Source organism: Anguilla rostrata, chromosome 16 (assembly GCF_018555375.3).
Source record: "Anguilla rostrata isolate EN2019 chromosome 16, ASM1855537v3, whole genome shotgun sequence".
In the NCBI taxonomy this organism is placed as follows: domain Eukaryota; kingdom Metazoa; phylum Chordata; class Actinopteri; order Anguilliformes; family Anguillidae; genus Anguilla; species Anguilla rostrata.
In genome coordinates, this window is record NC_057948.1 from 31,606,314 (window position 1) to 31,627,954 (window position 21,641).

The 21,641-nt window shown below is 49.0% G+C and overlaps 1 protein-coding gene across 1 annotated transcript in view; it reads left to right on the forward strand.

Moving 5' to 3' along the window:
• Window positions 1–21,177, forward strand: part of rpgrip1l (RPGRIP1 like) — a 59,010-nt gene extending 37,833 nt beyond the window's left edge. The window contains exons 22-26 of the mRNA XM_064312470.1: window positions 640–737; window positions 11,661–11,847; window positions 14,995–15,079; window positions 18,647–18,780; window positions 20,444–21,177. Of these exons, the coding sequence (XP_064168540.1) occupies window positions 640–737; window positions 11,661–11,847; window positions 14,995–15,079; window positions 18,647–18,780; window positions 20,444–20,568 (629 nt within the window). The 3' untranslated portion in view covers window positions 20,569–21,177. The remainder of the gene's footprint in view (window positions 1–639; window positions 738–11,660; window positions 11,848–14,994; window positions 15,080–18,646; window positions 18,781–20,443) is intronic.
• Window positions 21,178–21,641: the final 464 nt, after the last annotated feature.

Consider the following 21,641-nt stretch of genomic DNA (forward strand, 5'->3'; position numbering starts at 1 on the left):
AATTATCCCTGTGGCTCTGCTGTTTGAGTCGTGTGTAGTGTCTCCAGCACTCTGCAGTGTGAGAGGCAGGCAGGAAGATAAAGGTTAGCGGCAGAGGAAGTGCACGCCTCTCTCATCCCACAGACACAATGAGTCCCTCACCGCCGTCTTCATGTGCAAATGGCTGCCGTTTCAAACAGGCCGCCTCTCCCCCGGAGAAGCGATAAATAATGAATACCGGCATCAATAGCGCGATCTTCGACTCCAGACAGCGGTATTATAGAAGCTGATACAAGCTGACCTTGTACAAGAGTCCGGCTTTCAAGTCCAGCCACAATACATCTTGCTGCGTGCCTATAGGAGTGCGGTTCTCAGATAGCAGCCCATGGATAAAGCAATAAAACTTAAGACCCGGACTCCACCAGGCGCGCGGTCAGTCGCGGCCGTGTCAATATTCATCGACTTGGCGCTCCTCGCGATCTGCTCAGAGTAAGTGCTTAAGGATCGGGGCGGGGGGGGGGGGGGGGGGATGTCTGACTCCATACTTCTTGATCTTGACAATTTGTAACGAGCAGCGATCCGATTTCCCTCCGCCCCCCCCGGAAGGCCTGTAATTATAATTGTTTTTAACGCTGTCAATCTCCCGCTTTTTCCCCCCAGATGGGGAGGACGCGCTGGCCTCCGATCTCAACGAGTCGATACCGTCGGACAGCGACGACTGCATCGTCCCGGGCCAGACGACCGGCGGCAGGAAGCAGGTGGGTCAGACAGGAAGGCGTCACGGTCTCCGGCGTGTGGGGCTGAGCGTTTTAAACAGCCGTCAGAACCCACAAGGTCATCTCGCGTGTTCGTGTCACGCCAAGGCCGGTTTTAACAGTTAAACTTCACCATAATGGGAACACTGAACAGTCACACCAAGGAGACAAGCACAAGTTGTTATTTTCAGTTTTTTTTTAATGTCTTCTGTTTGTATCTCTGCTTTTGTTACCGTTTCTCAGCAGATGGTTTCGTAGCATACCAAATGTCCTTGGATCTGAACCTCCACTGAGCTTTTAAAACCATTTAAAGTGCAGATCACAAAAATACTTTTTGACTTGGCAAAAAAATGTTTGTTTTTTTCTGCTGCAGTCACAGATATTTCAGCTCTCACATCCACTCTGTCATCCAGTCTCATAAGCTGCATTTTTTTACCCTCGTCAGCAGTTTTTTACTCTATATATAAATGCACTGCCACTGCCTGCATTTTATTTCTCACACACGTTTTATGAAGTGTCAGGTTTGTCAGGTGTCAGTTCTGTGAGTGTGAGTGTGAGTGTGTGTGCGAGTGAGAGAGAGTGTGAGTGAGTGAGTGCGTGGGCATGTGTAAGAGTGGTACAGCACCATGTGCCGACTGAGTGAGTGAATGAGTGACTTGAATGAGTGAGTGAGCGAAATAGAGAGAGAGAGAGATCCCCACTGTCCTACATTTTCGATATGACATTTGTACTTTTGCACAGTAGTAGTATTTTAACTGAAGGAGAGGGGATGAATTGATTAAAGCGGGAAGCAGGCTTTTCTCTTTTAAGAGAAGCTAAACGAGGGCGAAACAGAGAGTCCCTCATTCTAAAACCACAGAGCGTTTAATCTGCACTGGTTCTGCAGCGGCCCCAGGTGCTCCTCTCAGAGCCCGGAGGTGATTGGAGGAGGCGGGGAGGGAGATCACTGAGCGCGTGCAGCACGACGGTGCTTCTGAGAGGCGCATTCATACTGTAAGGGGAGCTGCCGGCTCAGCTCCGTGGCTTTTCCCCTCACTGTAGCACGCCTGTGGGCTCCTTCCCCCTTTGTGCCCATTAGCCCAGATCTGAGGTGTGGCAGTGCCCCAACGCCTGGCTGTCTGAACCCTACAACAACCAGCAATGTGCCCACTAGCCATATGACATTTCTACTCTCTTTTATTTATTCGTTGTTTTTTAAGGTAGTGTCAGGCTGTGCAAATCCTATTGGGATTTTGCTGGATCTCAGTTGCACTATAATGACCAAAATAAACAGTGTAAAAACATTACCTGTTAGCCGTGTAGCGTGCTACTCTTCAGTCCAATTAAAAGAAAGGCTATAGGACGTGGTGATTTCAGATTGCAGATGCGGGAAGTGAGTAAGTGCGGTGTCAGCCGTGGCATTGATGTTCTGCGGGTCATCCCCCACTGATGACCTGCATTTTAAAAAAACCCAGCCGAAACCAGGCAGGGTGTCAAGTTCTCCCGAGCTCCACTTTACATACAATGCCTATTGTTTTTATGTCTGGAGACATTGCTCAAGTAGTGACAGGGGGATTTTTTTTTCATCTCTCTCCCTCTCTCTCTCTCTCTCTCTTATTTATTTATATCCCCTTATCCCACTGTGGCTCTATTGTTTGTGTTTGTGTTGTCTGACAGGCTGTAGCTCAAAGAGTGAATCTGAAAGTATTATTCCGGGCCTTTGGTGTGTTTCCGCGTGTGTCTGACTGCTCAACCGCTGCTGTGGCTGCTCTTTCGGATATAAATTTCCTGCTCCAGCTTTATGGCGTTTTGGGCCCGCAGCCGTTGATTAAAGATCCAGCGAGTCTTGGAAAAACGCCACCAGCACAATAAGATGGAGAGCCGGTGGAGGGTAAATTCAATAAAAAGGATATTTCACGTTTTTATTTATGCCGTGATAAAGAAGGCCGGCACTTTTTTTTCCCCCGACCAAACAGCACCCCCCAGCTCAGAAATGGTCCTGTCAGAACAGCAGTAACGCTGTGAGTGTGTTAGCCCGCAATGCCTTTTATTTAAGGCAGAGTTTCTGCCATGAATGTTCTTCAAGAGACACAAAGCATTCACAGTGACAGCCAAAATGGATAGAAACATATTTGGTCATTTTTAGCCAAGTTTGACTCTTGTACATCTGTAGTTTTTTGTACTTTTTTGTTTATTGTTTAAATATATAGGATGACTTAATGTGTATGTATTTACATGCAGTTAGATTTGTTGCGCTTGGCCTGAAGTAGGCATTGGATGGGCTGCTTGCGTGTGCTGTTTGGGATGCGGTGTGAGAGGGGGCCGATCTGGTCCTTTAAGCGATGTGAAACGGGCGCGGCTCTCTTGGCGGGCGGGCGGGCGGGTTGGCAGGCTGGTTGGTGGGTTGGCGGGCGGGCGTCGCCCTCTTCACGGCTGGCTCCTCCCAGCGCTCCTGCGCGGTAAACCGACGCGCTCGCTCGCGAGGACTGTGCGCGTGTGTGTGTGTGTGTGACGGCGCTCCGCGCGGGACTGCCTAGCGGCGCGGCGCGCTGCCTACTCACCAGGCCCTGTAATTCCGCACTAATTAGCCGAGCAGACAGGGGCCGCGCGCCCCTAACCCGAGACAGTTCCAATCTGGGGAGCCGTAATTGAAGTGACATGTTAATTACAGGCTGATAGCGTCGGGCTGCTCGCGCGGCGGCGGCGGCGGCTCCTCCTCAGATGTGTTGATTAAAAAACGCCGGAACCCAACAGGTTCGCGGCCCCGCGGCCAGCCTTCCCCTCCCCTCCCCGTTTTCTCTTTTTTCCCCCCCCTTCTTTCCTTTTTTTTTTTTTTTTCCGCCCGCTCTCATGCAATGTGCAATTGAAGGGAGATAAGTTAGTTTTTTGTTTCGCGCTCGTTTACAACATTTATGAGCCGCGCTTTTCGTCGGGGCGAAATGCTTGTCCCCCCCCCCCCCCGTCCCCTCCCCTCCCCTTCCCACTCTCTCCGAAGCGACATAATTAGCGTTAGCATCTTCTTTAACGGGCTACATAAAGTTTAGTGGCTGGATTAAATCAAGCCATTAACATAATGTGCTGTACAATTTGCCCCCTATCTCTCCGCCTTCCCGCTACTTCAAAGCTCAGCAGAGCGGAGCTGTAATTGGGCCGTGCCACCCTGTCAGCTTCAGTCAGCCCGACGGCCGCTCCTTCCGCCAAAAACCTCCTAGGCGTGATAATTAACGGAGAAGGAAGTCAAGCGAATGTAAAACTTTGGACGGTTCCCCATGAATATTTCATGCATTTGAATAATCTGGGGTTAACATGATCAATTTGATGTATAATACGTTGATTAAAAGCTTTATTCCTGCGTTTAAGATTAAAAAAAAGAGAAAGACATCCACAATGGACGTTTGCGTTAGACGTGTCTTGATACAGTTTCAGCGCCTCAGGTTTTTTGTGTTCGTTTTTTTTTTTTTTTTTTTTGGTCTTTAACATCTACTGTGAATACAATTCATCACGCATGTTCTTGTCTTGTATTAGTCCCAGTGTGAGCTGTGCCAGTCTGTCTGTTACCTGTAGCCCAGGAGAGAAGGGATGTACAGAGTGTGTGTGCTTGTACCAGAGACACGTCTACACTTCTTTTATACCTCCTCCTAACTTTCTACTGTACAAGTGTACAAATCCCACTTAAAATCCCAGCAGAAATAATCAAAAGGTTTGTCATTTTATTTTATTTTTGGGAGGGACATTTTCAGAGTCACCACTTTGCCGGGTGGATAAATGCAGTTGTGGGGCTGTATTAGCCAGTACATGACTAAAAGTTGTCAATCTACCCTGCATTTAAGGATGTTTTAATGTTTATGGTCCCTGGAGGTATGGATATTCTTCACAATAATAAAAAAGAAGGCAAATATAATGCATACATAATAATCCAAATATAGCCGTTTTGGCACGAGTAACTGTGGCTAGGGCCCCTGCGTCATCCATCACTCACAAAGCAGCATTAATCATAATTTTACCAGCGTTAACTTATTTAAAACGCAAAACTTAACTATCTTTTTTTTTTTTTTACACCAAGGTATATTTGTCAGTGCTGTTCACATTCAGAGGCTGGCTCCAGTAATAAGCGCGTATTAGTGCCGTAAGTGGATCTGGAATGACGAATGAGAGCTTTGGGAGCTTGGAAGGCTCTTGTCGCTCGGCGACGCTCCCTGACATTAATAACTGTTCTCCTGGCTCTTCGCTAAATTGCAGATCGCCTGTGATGGCCCTGGTGTTTTTGACCGTGTGTGTGTGTGCGTGTGTGTGTGTGTGTGTAACGATACAGGGCACCGCTGACATCACCGCGTCCCGCAGTCACATACGCACGGTTATCTCCCAGACCCCCCCCCCCACCCCCCCTTTTTAGGCATATCTGTTTATTTATTCATCTCATTGTGGCGCTGACAGTTTAAGAAGCCCCGGGTGCCTTCGGGGAGCCCCTGTGCATGCTAAACTGCGCCTGCCGCCGCCGACGGCTTTGGAGAGATGAATGGAGACGCGACTCCCGTAAGGATAAGACCGCCTCCCCGCCATATATCTTCCCAGGGCCCTATCTGTGAACGGCTGTGCAGGAGATGGGTTGTGCTCCAGGGTAGAGACAGTGGCAGAGAGGGCTGCTCTCTGATAGGCTGAGGTTTAGCCTGTGACTTCCTCCCAACCTCCACTTGTGTCTGAAGTTCCAGATGTTTGAGCAGGCCTGTTAATAAACTAATTAACTGACTAAATGAGTGAATTATTTATTAGTCACATTTATATATGAACTACGATATATAAGTACTTATATAAGGGCAATAGCTCAGAGGTAAGCTAGTTGTCTTTGCACTGATTGCCGGTTCAAACCGCTGGCATGCCGAGCCGCTTGAGCAGACTAACCTAATCTAATGCCTGGCGAATGAGAGCATCAAGCGCTTGTAAGCCGTTAAATGCAGTCCATTTACCATTTACCATATGGAACGACCTTATATTTCATGGTCAAGAGATAGGGTTGAATTGTTCATATTGAACTTTTGACTGAATTGCCTTTTTGTGCTTGCCACCATACAGCGATTTATTTTAATACTGTGAGTACAACTTTGACTTTACAGGTGTGTACATTTTCTGCAGCTGCAGAGTGTGAATTTCCACCGCAGTCAGGGTTTAAGGGTCACTGTTGATTTGCCATCAGTTGGCATCATCCCATTTCTGCATATGGTGCCTTCTCTAGAGGGTTAAAACAGAGATTGGGAGGGCGGTGAGGGGCTCGGCCCTGACGGACATCGACAGGGGCCGACTGGGGACTGCAGGCGCCATTCAGGCGGCTGTCAGGCCGCCCGCAGATGAAGAGCGGGACGGACAATGGGTCCGACGGCGGGTGTCAGCGAGACGGCCGGTCGTCATGGCGGCCCGCGTCAGATCGGCGGCGGTGTGGCGCGCCACGCCGCGGAGGAGCGCCCGGCTAACGAAAACAACCGGCACGCCACGGCCGCACCGCCTGACGGCGACAGAGCCGGACGGGCTGCGGCGCTCTCTGAAGAGCCCAGACAATGCCGGCGATGTCATCGCCCACCCCCCCCCCCTCCTCCTCCTCCACCTCCTCCTTCCTCCTCACCACGCGAGTGTAGGGCATCAGGGGGCTGTTAGTTAAACCAAGTAACCTTTCCGTTCTTTTCATTTCCCTCCTCTCCCAAATTTGAATATGAAAAACCTTTCTTCTCTTTCCCCCAGTCAAAGGACCGTCACTTTAATGACATTTGGCAGTCATTTGATTTATTAGGTTTCAGAAGGGGGGGCGGGGGTAAGAAAACCCCCACTAAATATTTCATATGCCGTGATAATCCCTGTAATATTGGCAGCCGGAGTCGTGTACCTGCGTGGCGGGGAAGTGGGCCGCGTGGGTTCCTCTGTCAGACGGGTAAAACGCCCGCGAAGCCGCTGAATAATAAAACAGCCTCAGTGAAATATTTAGACTTTGATTCTCATTAAAAAGAATCTTTAAAACATGAGGTGTGCGACTTACAGTAACGCGTCGTTAAAAAGAGAAAGGAACACCGCAAAGGAAACAAGGAGCGAGGATGCTGTTTAAAAAATAAGAGCCTCGTGCCGTTCAGACAACTTCCAACGGCCGTGTTTCCCTCTGCTGACGTCTGAAGTGGGTTTGTCTGAAAGTGCCGGTGGTTCTACTGCGTTCAGTAGTGCGCTGAGCAGGACTAGTCTGTAGTGAACGCGTGCAGAGAGAGAATGCTTTACAGTGCTTCGTGTTACTAGATACAGCTGTGCTGTAGAGAGAGATGGCGTTTTCCCATCGTTCACACGTGTTTACTGTAGTGAACCAGCTGGCGTAGAGAGAATGGTGGTTTTTCCTCAGTACGTTCACACAGTGGTTTACTGTAGTGATACCAGACTGTGCCGTAGAGAGAGAATGGTGGTTTTTCCACAGTGCGTTCACACAGTGGTTTACTGTAGTGATGCCAGGCTGTGCTGTAGAGAGAGAATGGTGGTTTTTCCACAGTGCGTTCACACAGTGGTTTACTGTAGTGATACCAGGCTGTGCTGTAGAGAGAGAATGGCGGTTTTTCCACAGTACGTTCACACTGCGGTTTACTGTAGTGATACCAGGCTGTGCTGTAGAGAGAGAATGGTGTTTTTTCCACAGTGCGTTCACACTGCGGTTTACTGTAGTGATACCAGGCTGTGCCGTAGAGAGAGAATGGCGGTTTTTCCACAGTGCGTTCACACTGCGGTTTACTGTAGTGATACCAGGCTGTGCCGTAGAGAGAGAATGGCGGTTTTTCCACAGTGCGTTCACACTGCGGTTTACTGTAGTGATACCAGGCTGTGCTGTAGAGAGAGAATGGTGTTTTTCCACAGTGCGTTCACACAGTGTTTACTGTAGTGATACCAGCTGTGCCGTAGAGAGAGAATGGCGGTTTTTCCACAGTGCGTTCACACTGCGGTTTACTGTAGTGATACCAGGCTGTGCTGTAGAGAGAGAATGGTGTTTTTTCCACAGTGCGTTCACACAGTGGTTTACTGTAGTGATACCAGGCTGTGCTGTAGAGAGAGAATGGTGTTTTTTCCACAGTACGTTCACACTGCGGTTTACTGTAGTGATACCAGGCTGTGCTGTAGAGAGAGAATGGTGTTTTTCCCACAGTGCGTTCACACAGTGGTTTACTGTAGTGATACCAGGCTGTGCCGTAGAGAGAGAATGGCGGTTTTTCCACAGTGCGTTCACACCGCGGTTTCCTGCAGTGGTCACACTGAATGCACCCTGAGGTGCGGCCGTTCGATCAGCACTGTTCCTCGTTTGTGTTGTAATCAGCGCTCAGAGCCCTGGACGCCAGCCCCGCCCTGCAGGTTGGACCAATCATTAAGCGGCGCGTGCGGAGAACCAGGAGGCCGACGTCGTTCCCGCCGTCCCCGCCTCGAGCGGCCGTCCCCCGGCGGACCGCTGTCCTTGCCGTACGCGCGGTTTACACGGCCCCGCCCCCACGCCAGGATCGATGGCTTTGATCGCGGCCGTCTCAGCTCGCCGTCTGAAGCGCTCGCAGGCCCCGGCGGCTATCGAGCCACTTCCTGTCTCTGATCAATACCGCCATGCGAGCGCGCGGGGCTTCCGGATTTCCCGCTAATTATGGAGGAGGCGCCTCTGAGCGGGAGGGAGACCCCGGGCCGCTCGCGGGACCTTCCCCTTTGAGCTGCTCTTCATCTCTGCAGTGTCCCGCCGATCGGTGCAGAGGGGACTGTGTGCGCTCTTACTGTGAAATACACAGCGTACGTTCCCCTCACAGCGCTTTTACTGAAGAGGTCAATTGAGTCTGTATGCAGAGTGCATGTGCATGTTGCTAGGAGGGCTTCATGTACAGTGCATCACCAGCTTTCACTCATTTCATTGTGTCTCCTTTCTTCCTCCCAATTCCAGTTATTTATTTTTCAAAACTGCCTTAAATTCGTCTTGTGTTTTCGTTTCCCATAACGCTTTTCAGATCTAAACTTTTTGGTATAAAGCAATGCATCATGGGTCCAGTAAACTTGTGGTTTTTGATGCATTATCACAGCACTTACAGCACTTCAGCACTTAGAAGTTCGCTCGCTGAGTGAAAGAGGGTGTGTGTACTTTGTGCCGGCGTCTGAAGGTTATGCTAAGTTCTGATGTGAGTCATGTGCTCTAATGTGGTCGGACGAATCGCAAACAAGCCGTTCCTCTTGAGCTTGTGCAGATGTCTGTAGCGCTGGCGGGCCTGTGGCAGGGCTGTGTTTGCTCGCTGGGCGTCGTTGGTGAGGGATTGTTTCTTCCCCTCACTTCCTTGGCAAGAGTCAAACCCCTCTATCCACGTTTGACCCCGTGGTGACACTCTCTGTAGACGTTGATGTATTGCTAAACAGTGTGGTTAAAGAGATTGTTATGGACCACCATGACTGTGTTGTTAACAATGCTGAATACCATGTTTATTCAGACCTCTCTGTATTGCAAAGATTATCACCTGAATAGACCGTTTATATCATTCAGAATTTTAAACTGTAATGAACTTCATTATGTTGACTGGGTTAATATTCTCTATTCCACAACCGAGCAGCTGCTGCTTAATGCCTGTTTGGAGGGACCCAGTATTGCCTGGTGTTGCTCCAGATTGAACAAGCAAATCTTTTTGGGCAATTCAAAAGGTACTACTTGTACAAAATGTACTGAGTGTATAGAAATTACTGAAGGACTCAAATTAAATGTACCGAATGTACTGATGACTCAGTGAACGAAATGTACTGAAAGATTCAATTGGTACAAAAACTTGAGAAGTAGCCAAGTGGAACGACTCACTGAGTGTATGTAGCTTACTGATGCCTGCTTACAAGCAGCAGCGAGACAAACAGAAACAGGAAGTGGTACGTTTGGTGAATGAAGTGTTTAGATTTTTGAAAAATAATGTCACAGCTGCTAGTGACAGGAGCTTGAGACAGACTGGTAGAAATTAACAGTAAATGGTATATTCCGCAAACTGTTTCTTAACAGTTAATCTGAGAAAGTAACTTGAATGACTTGAAAGTTTGATTTGTTTTGTTGTACTGACTCGAACCTACTGATGCTTTTTAAGGAATCAAACTTCCCAATGCTAGCATTTCACAGTTTATCTAGAGTAACTCAGTGAAAGGCATATCCCAAATTAGTTATATTTGTTTATTAGTAGACTGCTGTTGTTTACAACTCTAAAGACTGGAGGGGCGGTAGTCTGCTAGCCTGGCTAGCAGGATGTGCTTGGTACCCCCTGGGCTTAGTGCAAAGAGTGTGCGCTGTTCGGATCCTCCGAGAGAGGAGACACCGTAACGGCTCAAGCGATGGCCGTGGTAGGATGGCAAGCTTGGGCTAAGGGAGGTAACGCGGGCTAACGGGGGAGGAACGCTGGCTAACGGGGGAGGCAGCGCGGGGCTAACGGGGGAGGCAGCGCGGGGCTAACGGGGAGGAGCGCGGGGCTAACGGGGGAGGCAGCGCGGGCTAACGGGGAGCCGCGGGCTAACGGGGAGGTAGCGCGGGGCTAACGGGGAGGTAGCGCGGGGCTAACGGGGGAGGTAGCGCGGGGCTAACGGGGGAGGCAGCTCGGGGCTAACGGGGGAGGTAGCGCGGGGCTAACGGGGGAGGTAGCGCGGGGCTAACGGGGGAGGTAGCGCGGGGCTAACGGGGGAGGTAGCGCGGGGCTAACGGGGGAGGCAGCGCGTGGCTAACGAACCCGGCCGCTGACGAGGATGCGAGCCGCCCTGCGATCGCGCGGTGGGGGCGAGTGTCGGTAGCACGGAGCCGAGCCGACACGCGGGATCATTCACAGATCGCACGCGTGCACGGCTAGTTAAGGCAGATAATCAGAGCTGCCTGGGACTTAATTAGACACAACAGGCGTCGGTTCTGCGGGGCCGGGCGGCCAGGCTCGCAGCCCTTGAAGCCGCCGGCTGGTAATTTGCACACAGCGATATATTCACGCCTGACAACCGCCGGCAAACAAATTAACCTCCAGCAAGCAGCGCGGCGCGGCGGAGTCCCGCTCGCCCGCTTCGCTCGCCCGGCCCGCCGCCGGGGCCCCGGCTCCGGAGCCGCCAATTACCGCCGGGCTCCCAAATTGTGAAGACGAGCAGAACTGACACCCATAAGCCGCGCATCACTGTAATCAGATCTAAATGAAGGCTGTGCACCGCCGACCGCACACCTGTGCCTGGGACGAGGCGACGGGGTCCTGTCAGCGCTGGGGCGGGGGTGGGGGGGCGGGGGGGGGTCAGCCTGACATTCACATCTGCACCAATCACAGTGCTCGCGGTTATGAGAGCAGACATCCTGTATGTGCCAGCATTCCTTATATCCAATACCACCTTACAGCGCATTAACTCACCTTTATTTACTCCATCGTTTGTATGTGTCCCATGTGATGATGCGCACTGGTTATTTTTGCACGGATCATGAAATAAATTGATATCTAATCACAAGCATGATTAAATTTAGGGACAGAACCCTCAGAGAGGGACAGAGTAGCTGGGAACAGGGGCGATGGGGTAATTCCTTTTTTCACTGGCATTTTAGTGTGTGATAGAGTTAGAGAGAACTCATCCAGTGAATGAACAATTAAGTGCAGATCTTCTCCTTTCACCCTCACGAGATCCAGGTAATCGTAACAAACTCAAACAGCAAAGACAAAATAAACAGCAGCTTTTCAGCCTGGTTTCCTGCACTTGGCTTCTCTCAGCTTCTGCCAATCTGCCAGTGCTGCCCAGGTGTGTGTCCACTTTACCAGCAGGCATGGCCAGCTTTCTGCACAAGCATATGAGTTAATCATCTTGGTTTTTTTTTTCCTCATGAGGCATTTTGCTCAGGTCTGACCGTGTGTGTTATTGACTGTAAAGAGCCTTGGGGAGTTGAGCGGATCTTTTAGGTGTGACCTCGTGTCGTCCCCCCCCCCCCCCCAGCCTTCGGAGCGAATCCGCATTGAGGTCGTCTCCCTGAGCCTGAGGCCAGACTCGCGAGTGGCCAGGGACCCCGACGTCGTCCGGCTGTTTGTGGAGTACCGCTTCCTGGACCTGCCGTCCGAGGAGACGCCCCTGTCCCTGCCCAAACCGCAGGCCGGCCAGAGCATCCACTACAACTACAGCAAAGGTGAGGCGCCCAGAAGGACACACTTCACTCCGCGGTACAGCGTCCCGACTGTAAGCGACTGTTAGTATGTTCATTTACATGGAGTTTGACCTATCTGTATTTTATTTCTTTTTTAACCACTTACTATTACGTTACTTATTTATCTTACTTTTATATTAGCTTGAATTGTGTTCACCTCCTCGGTCTATGGTAATGTCATGAAATATGCCAATTATTTATTTGGAAGGAATTGAAGAAGGTATTTATCAAGCCCCCCAGGACCGCCATCCTCCCTCTCTTTTTCTTTCTCTCTCTCTCTCTCTCCCCAGCTCTCTTCCCCCTCTCTCTCTCTCTCTCTCCCTCCCTCCGTCCCTCCCTTCCTGTCCCCAGCACTCTCCCCCCCTCTCTCCTTTCTCTCTGCCAGGAGAAGGGCTGATTAGGCATGTCTATGTGGTGCGAATCAGGTTGAGCAGAATATCATCTTTAATAAAAATGAGATTTACCTGAAAGGCAGAGTACATTGAAATTAATAGAGTCATCAGGTTCAGCTGTGTCTGCGAGCAATAAGGGACTTAATATAGACACAGAGATTTAAAGCTCACTCTCCCAATTTAATCCTTCCGTTATTTGGTATGTTTTCATTGCAATATTTCATTCAGCTGTTTTGCAACACAATATAAATGTTTTTGTTTCTACGTTTATGGAAGACATAATGAAATATTTAAGTCAATCCATCTCACGGAACCTGTACGTACTTGACTAATGCTTTATTTACATATACAGTTAAATGAAAAAGTATTGGGACTGTGACACAATTTTTTGTTGTTTTGGCTCTGTACTCCAGCACATTGAATGTGAAATAAAATTATGAATATGAGGATGAAGTGCAGACTGTCAGATTTAATTTGAGGGTATTTATATCCATATCAGGTGATCTTTGTAGGAATTACAGCCCTTTTTTATAGGCTACATAGCCCTCCAACTCCCACCCCACCGTTTTAGGGAAAACTATGCATAAAACACTGGTGCATTGCTCACTACTACCACAACAAGCAATTATGTTTAGAACAAGTGATGTGATCATTTTAACTTTCATCATTCTATTATTTCAAATAGCAGATATTAGTACTATTCTGAAATCAGTAGCACACGTCATATTTAGTTGAACTAAATAATCTTTCACTACACTGCCCCCCCTGCTTTACACATAGCCCAGTGGTATATTAAAACATTAAAACTCTGACAGCGTCCTTTACTTTTGAAATACTCTTATAGAAAAAAGATCGGTTTTACAGCAAAAGGAAAATATACTGTTTACTGTCTGTTCAGATATGCTGACAGTGATGGGTAGAGACAGTTTTTTTTGCTTTTGACTTATAAATAAAAGCAGGTTTATCCAGGGCTGTGTGTATTTCATTCCCAGCTCTCTGAATTTCAGGAGGAAACTGGGAACAGTAGATTGTCTGCAAAGTGAAGGGAAAATAATGGTGTGGGGCCACACCAGGCACAGTGTGTGCAACAGAAAAAGCTAAATCAATGGACTACAAGTCCAGGGGACATTGTGTGTTTCGCACTTCCTCGCCAAGGCCCTCATGAATTATTTCCCTTTAAGGGGATGAAAGTGAGTGTGTTAGTGCAGCATTAAACTGCTTCCCCCTGGTTGGGCATGAATAAGCAGCCCCACCTCGGGGCATTCCTGGGCCCCGCTGTAGATACCAGGCTCCCGCGCCGCCTCTCTTCACACGCGCGTCTGTTTCATGTCACATAAAAACACAAGCGCTGTCTCTCATTCTTTAGCCAATTAGGCAGCGTGTATATTTGGAGAGAGAAAAAACAAGCACTGCGGTTGCGAAGGAAAAACCTTGTGTTGTCAGTTAGTGGACTTGTTTTTGAACCTCCTGCTTCGAGTGGAAGCTTAGCTTAGCTTGTCTAGTCCAGGGCAATTTATTTCACTTGCTAGAGTAGTGAAGATATCTTTATAAATTACGGTGTGTGGATGAAAACATATTTATCCTTTAACTTATTTTTTTTAATGATACACACCACTACATTTCATTATTCATGATCCTCACCCAAAGGATAACATTCCCAATATGCGCTATAAATACATGTGTTTGGGTTTGTCTGTCAGCATGAAAAGGATGCTGTGATGCTGTTTTACCTCAGGAAGTAAAGGAGATGCGGTCTCTGATCGTTTGCTATGCAAATACGCTCATCCGGGGCAAGTTGTGTTCTTACACGTTTTGTAGCGATCGCCTGTCTCTGGTGACTGTAGCTAAAGTTCATTTGCACAACCGTGTCAGTTAGCATATCCATACCCATATCATAGCGGCCATATCATAGTCTAGAGTGCTGCCGGAATGTTCTGAAACGTTGAGCGGTAAGACAGCGATTGTGCAGAAGAGCCGTGTTGGCGAGCGGAGATGGCTCCTGTTCCTCATGGCCGGGTCAGTAATGCCTGCAGTGCCTGTCTCCTGCTGGAGATAATGACTCCAGAAGAGCTTCTGCAGGACTCTGTGCCCCCGAGGGGCTCGTCGCGTGTAAAATATCTCTGTTGCTGCTGTTCCGGCGGCTACGCTAGCTCCGCTAGGCTAACGTCTCTCCTCGCGTTGGGGCGCCCGGGCTGGAGCAGGGGGGGTGGGGGTGGGGGGGGTGGTTAAATCACCGCTGTTGTCAGAGAGGACAAGCCCCCTGCCTGCCGTACCAGCCACATTATCACCGGCTCCTCAGGCCAGGAAAGGGGTATTAAACCCCCCCCCCCGCCCTGCTCCGCCCCCGGCCTGCAGGCCACGGGCTCTCCCTATTGAGACGGCCCCCGTGTCGTTAACAGGGGATGACAGTTAGGCAGGGCGCTGGGGGCCGTCCCCTGGCCGTCCCCCGTCCTGACACGGCACACCTAAACCTGCCTGTACACCGACGCATGATGGCTGGATTTAATGCCAGGCCGCACGCGCTCAAACCCTCCCCCCCTTCCCCCCCTCGCCCTCCCCCTCTCCCCCTCCCCCGGCCTCCGTCTGAGCAAACGGACAGGTGGGGGGAACTGGGGGGGCGCGGGGAGGGGGGATGAATCCCCGCTGCCTCGGCTTCCTGTCCAACTTCCTAAACGGAATACGTGAACTTTGTAATGTCAGATTGTGTCGGGTAACGGGCGGCCTCTTGTCCTGACAGTGATCTACGTGGACGTGGAGGATAACCGGGCCAGGCGCGAGCTCTTGAGGTCCATGCTCCAGGGAGATGCCAGACAACTGGAAAGGTAAATATCAGTGACAAAAAAAAGAGAGAAATGTTGATTTTCCTTCTCTGTATTTCTCTCTCTCTCCCCCCCCTCACCACCGCCTGTCTGAGCTGTAATGAGGAAGCTGCAGTTCAGCCCAGACAAGTCTGGCCAGCGCGAGCGTGAGCTGGGCTTCCATCGCTGACCCCGCCCCCCTGAACACTGTCCGGCTGTCCGTCAGAGCCGCGAGACAGCCAGGAGAGCTCTGCAGCCGGCCCCAGTGCTGGAACCAGGAAAGGGTTAACACCCCCTCCTAATAATAATAATAATAATAATAAAGAACACGGCCTTAAAGAGGATGAAGAGTAAATACACTTTAGATTACAGGGTCTTCGCATCACTTCATCTGCATACAGGCTTTAGTGTCAGAGGTATGGCGGTGGGGTTCTTCTCCCTCCATATCTCAGCGTATTCTCTTCTGCTGAGGAGGCTTTTCGGAGCATAGCTGGAGCATCAGAGGCGCCGAAATTGAAAAGTTACTCTCTCATCCCGCCGGTACTTCAAGCACCTTGCGCGTTTCGCTCGTCTCCATGGCTACGTAATGCTCCCCCCATCCCCCCCCCCCCATCTTAACCGCTGCCTGCACTTCACGGGGAAAATAACACACGCGCCAAATTAAGACACGTATTTTTTACATATTTCCATTTGATTTATTATCTGTCAGTGCAACTGGAAGTGCACGTGGAGTCTATACACTCGCCTGTGTGTGTGTGTGTGTGTGTGTGTGTGTGTGTACACATAAAGAAGCTCTGTGATGTGCGGGGTGCCAGATCAGTACAGGAAGCACAGATATCTCAGGAGGCTTTGACCGAGCCTGTTTTCATCTCCTACGCGGCACAGCAGTCCTTACCGCCACCGCCCCCCCGCTCTTCCGTGATGGGCCCCTCTTCATTTCACATATATATTATCTGACAGTAATTGGACGTTAAATTCGTGGTTGACGACCGCTGAAGTGCCACCCAAGAGTAATCTGGCTGCCGGGACGTACCGTTGGCAAAAAATTGACAGCTGATGTGAGTTGCTCTACAGACGGATGTTTCATGCAGACACCGTTTCCGATTCAGGATGCCAGGCCGATTCTAATCCGATTCGGCTGTGAAGCGTTTCAGGGGTTTACCGTCACTGGAAGGAAGCGGGGGGAGAACTTTATATTTAGCTTCTTTTTTTTTTTTTTTTTTATTCCAGCAGCGAAGATTTCCGTTTTTTTTGTCGTTCGTTTGTTTTTTGGTGTACCATGAGTGATAGGGCTTTGATCGTTTTATCAGCGTTTTTTGTAATATTCAATTATTAGTCTTTGAGTTTTGGGGAACGGCGTTTTGCCGGAATCGGATTGCGTTCGGCTTCGCGCTTGTTTGACTCGACTTGATCCTTATCGGGGGGCTTCAAAGTGGCGCGTCTCACAGACGCTCGGGGTTTCGGGAGACCCTGCCAAGGCGTATCAAAATAAGAGCGCGCTGCGGTGAATTCCGGCCCTTTGGCCCGGGCGTCCTGGCCATCACTCAAGCCGCTAACGTGCATCAGCCCCCGCAGACCGCTGTAATTATACGCACAGAGAGAGCAGGGGAAGTGGGGGCTCGGGTATTGTTTGAAAAATATGAGGTAGTGTTTGCCCCCTGGGTGAAAAATTTCCTTTATCAGTTGGAGTTAAAAATGAAGAAAATAATAATAATAATAATTTAGACCAGACTTTTTTCTGAGAAGTATTATACACGGAGAGAGAGAGAGACAGAGAGAGGGAAAGAGAGCTGGAGAGAGGGACAGAGAGAGAGAAAGAGAGAGAGAGAGAGGAAGATGTTGGCCTGGAGCGAGCCCTGGGTGATTTATTTGTCGCAGTGGAATGGCGGGAGTGGCGGTGTCATTGTTGACGTTTGGATCAGAACGAAAGCGTTTCTGGCGAGCGACAGAAGTGCCGACTGAGTGCGTGACTGAGCGATTGCCATCGGAATGCGATCGACTCACCACGGTTGGCAGCTCCTTTTGGCCTTTCTGTTCCAGCCCTGTGTGTTTGTGTTTACATTTCCCTCTGCTAGTGCATAAATGAGCAGGTATATGCTAGTGCATAAATGAGCAGGTATATGCTAGTGTGTAAATGAGCAGGTATATGTTAGTGTGTAAATGGGCAGGTAGTACCCTCTGCTAGTGTGTAAATGAGCAGGTGTATGCTAGTGCGTAAAGGAGCAGGTAGTACCCTCTGCTAGTGTGTAAATGAGCAGGTGTATGCTAGTGTGTAAATGAGCAGGTATATGCCAGTGCGTAAATGAGCAGGTAGTACCCTCTGCTAGTGTGTAAATGAGCAGGTATATGCTAGTGCGTAAATGAGCAGGTAGTACCCTCTGCTAGTGTGTAAATGAGCAGGTGTATGCTAGTGCGTAAAGGAGCAGGTATAAGCTAGTGTGTAAATGGACAGGTATACGCTAGTGTGTAAATGGACAGGTATATGCTAGTGCATAAAGGAGCAGGTATATGCTAGTGTGTAAATAGACAGGTATATGCTAGTGTGTAAATGGACAGGTATATGCTAGTGTGTAAATGGACAGGTATATGCTAGTGCGTAAAGGAGCAGGTATATGCTAGTGTGTAAATGGACAGGTATAAGCTAGTGTGTAAATGGACAGGTATACGTTAGTGTGTAAATGGACAGGTATAAGTTAGTGTGTAAATGGACAGGTATACGTTAGTGTGTAAATGGACAGGTATATGCTAGCGTGTAAATGGACAGGTATAAGGTAGCGTGTAAATGGACAGGTATAAGCTAGCGTGTAAATGGACAGGTATACGCTAGTGTGTAAATGGACAGGTATATGCTAGCGTGTAAATGGACAGGTATATGCTAGCGTGTAAATGGACAGGTATATGCTAGCGTGTAAATGGACAGGTATAAGCTAGTGTGTAAATGGACAGGTATATGCTAGTGTGTAAATGAGCAGGTATAAGCTAGCGTGTAAATGGACAGGTATATCGGCAGACGGATTACCGTGCAGCTCAGGGGCAGTACTCCCCTACCGCACTTCATAAAAGCATGAAAAACGCATGCCTGACCAGTTTAACTGCAGGCTCAGTGCAGTCAGGCTCCCGGCCAGCTGCAGACAGCCGTTATCCATCACGATCATCTCGCTGATGAAAGCTTGGGCAGGGAAGACACTGAGGCTGTGGCTCCCGACACGCGGGATGGAGCCTCATTTGTAGGCCTTTTGGGGGATAAAGATGGGGTCGTGCTCATTCATGTAGTTTTCTGTTGCATAAACCATTTAAGAGTGTAATAACATGTACTGTTGTATTTATAAAATGTTCGTGCCATTTTTGTGTCATGGAGTTATAGTGAAAGCAGATTGGGTGTGGAACAGGACCGGCCGCCCCACCATCACTTTTACGAACGTTAGCCAAAGAACATTAGCCGGGTCCTACTCATGGGATAATGAACTCCGCCTTAAATCTGGCCGGTACAGTGTGATCCAGAAGCCCTGCTTGCCGTTGAAGGGCTCGTGGAGCTGGGTAAATGCAGAACTGTCAGAGTGACTTTTTTTCGCTGTGTTTCTGTTTCCGCAGCATAAAGTTCACGGTGGTGAGCGACCCCCCAGAGGAGGAGCAGGACCTGGAGTGTGAGGACGTGGGCGTGGCCTTCCTGAGGGTCCCCCAAATCCTGGAGCTGCAGCAGGACCTGATAGACACCAGCTTGGACAGTGGGTATCTGTGCAAACACACGGTCATTAGCACATTACCGCATTGCTATATATCACTAAATCAGAAGTAACGAAAACATTAGATTAAAAGGATCAATGAGCCTGATGCAAAAAATATATTTCTTTTCTAGCAACATCCTTGTAGTCCAGTGGGGAAATTTGAAGGTTGAAGGAAAGCTGGTCCCAATGCACTCACATATTGCACGTGAAGAGTTGTCATGCTTTTCAGACAAATTGATTTAGTACTTGGGGGAGAAATGAACAATGGTAGAAGGCAGCCCTTGTGATGCGTCTGATGTGCTCAGATGTGTCGTATTACACTTGCAGTGCTCACTTTGTTGTGAACACCATCATCGCTCACCCACCCCTGCCTGGCTGACAGCTCAGCCTGTGTAGAGGAGGCTCAAACCGGGATATCATTTATTGAATGGAGGGAGAATGGCAGGTATTGCGTGTGAGTGAGGAGAAGTGTCCACAGGAGTGCTTCACAATAAAATAATAATAACCGCAGTAATACACACCATTAAAAAGTAAGGGATATTCACGTTTGAAGGCCCCATACTTTCATGTTTATTAATTCAAAGCTGTGTTGGTGGCATAACAAGATAGTTGTTTTTAAAAAATTCCAAGTGCAGTTTGATGTTGGATTGCCGTTGGCTTGAAAGAATGGGCGGGTGTGCATAAAGCATTGACCGGGAATGGGGGGGGGGGGGAGGAGTGTGAATGTATGTAGCCCGCCGGGGGGGGGCGGCTGTGTTTTAGCACTTTTTCGGAGGGAGCACTTGTTTGTTCTCTCGTCAGGACTTGACAAAAATACGAAACATCAGACAAACCTGATGGATGCTGGATTTCTCACTGGGGACGGAACGCATTTCTGCTTTAATGCTCTCCCCTCTGGAGGGATCCGTCCCACCCCACCCCACCGCCCGTCCCGTTTGTTTAAAAACACGCGTTAGGCTCCATTTGCGTGTGTGCAGGCGCGCGGTGTACACACACGTGCGTTCAGCGTGGTGCAAATTGAAAGGAGAAAATAATAACGAGCGCAAAGAGAAGCAGTGAGTGAACAGCGTGGCGAACAGCGCAGTCATTACACCGCCACCGCTCAGCGCAGTCTCAGTAACCATGCGCAGTGACTGTGCCCGTGCGCCACGCCTGTGTGTTCGCATACCTGTGTTCTCCTCCCTTCCCGAATCAGACGCACGCGCCTCCCTGCACCTCCCTCCTCAGGGAGATCACAGCTGTCATTTGCCCCTTTTATTCCCTCTGTTTGGTGCGCTCTGGAAGCATTTATGCCCGTGTCAGTGTAAATGAGCAGGGCTCCAGTGTAAGCTTCTCACCTGCGAGGAGCTGTGTGTGTGTGCGCAGGTGCGTGTGAGTGTGTGTGCGTGTGTGTGTGTGTGCGTGATATGTGTGTGTGTGCGTGTGATGTGTGTGCATGTGTACACGTTTGCGTGTGTGTGTGTGCATGTGTGTGCGTGCACGTGTGTGTGTGTGCGTGGTGTGTGTACGTGTGTGTGCGTGCATGTAGGTGTGTGCAGGAGTGTGTGTGCGTGTGTGTGTGTGCGTGCACGTGTGTGTGTGTGTGTGTAGGTGTGTGCAGGAGTGTGCGTGTGCTCTGCAGTGTAGTTTTGGCAGGACTGACTCTGGCTCTGTTCCCCTGCAGTTGTGGACGTGCAGGACAGCAGGGCGGTGGTCGGCAGCCTGAAAGTCACCGTGGAGGCTCTGCAGGCCCTGCAGTGCATCATGGGAAAGTCCCCGCTCACGCCCCCACCTCTTTCTCCGCCTTAACACCCCAAAACACACAACCCTCTTTTCACAAGCTGGCATCTGTATAGGTATTTTTGTCTCATTTATAAAGTTGTACATTTTTATGTGTGCCTTCTTAATCTCGCGCAAGAGAGACACGATCGCCGCATCTGCGTCTCCTCTGCGTCGACCACGCGCTCGATTAGCCTGCCGCAGTAGCGCAGCTGGGATTGGATACACCTTATTTGTGTAACGTGTGGCGTGAACGCGCGTTCGTTTTTTAATAAAATAACTCCTTTCGGCTAGCCAGCTCAGGATTTAAAACCCCCTGCGTACAGTTCGGAAAATAAAGTTTGCTGTTATCCCTAATCACAGCAGCGGCTGAAAAGCCAGTTAAGCCTCATTAGGAGTTCTTGGCTATGACGATTTTATTGGAAGTGGGAGACGAAAATTGCCTGGATTAATGTGTTAATCCGCCTCTTTAAAATGCTAATGTCCATTTTATGCCCATTAAATCTCAGCATGCCTTTTTCTTTGATGCGTGCAATTTCTATCAATTAAATATAGAGCAGCGAAACAGATTAATTCTGCTGCTTCCAGTGCGGATTCTTTCGGGTTCAAATTTGCCTCGAACGGGGAGAGAGGGGGAAACTGTTCTACGAAATGTGAATTATCGAAAAAGACTGCAAGACTAAAACTTCAATAAATGTGTGGTTTTCTTAACGAGTGAATTAGTCTATTATGCAACCAAGCTATCGTTGTTTTAAAAGTGATCGAAGGAGTGATTTAAGGTTGGAGATTGTGAAATGTAGAGTTTAATGTTACATTTTTCATATTTGTTTTTCTCTTTGGGAAATGGTCCAAGTAAAGATTTAACAGGTGATTCTGTTCAGCAGAGACACTTCAGTGTACAGAGGTAGATATTTTGGTAATATTTTGAATACAAATAGTTATAACTGCCTAGTAAGTTGCATATAACTATTATACGTAAATTATATTCTTGATCGTTAGAGAGAGAAATTGTAAATCAACACTGTATTTTCAAAGAGCTGTGATGTGATGTCATTTACAATGCTTTATTGTAAACCAATAATGTCTGTATTCATAAGTCTTTT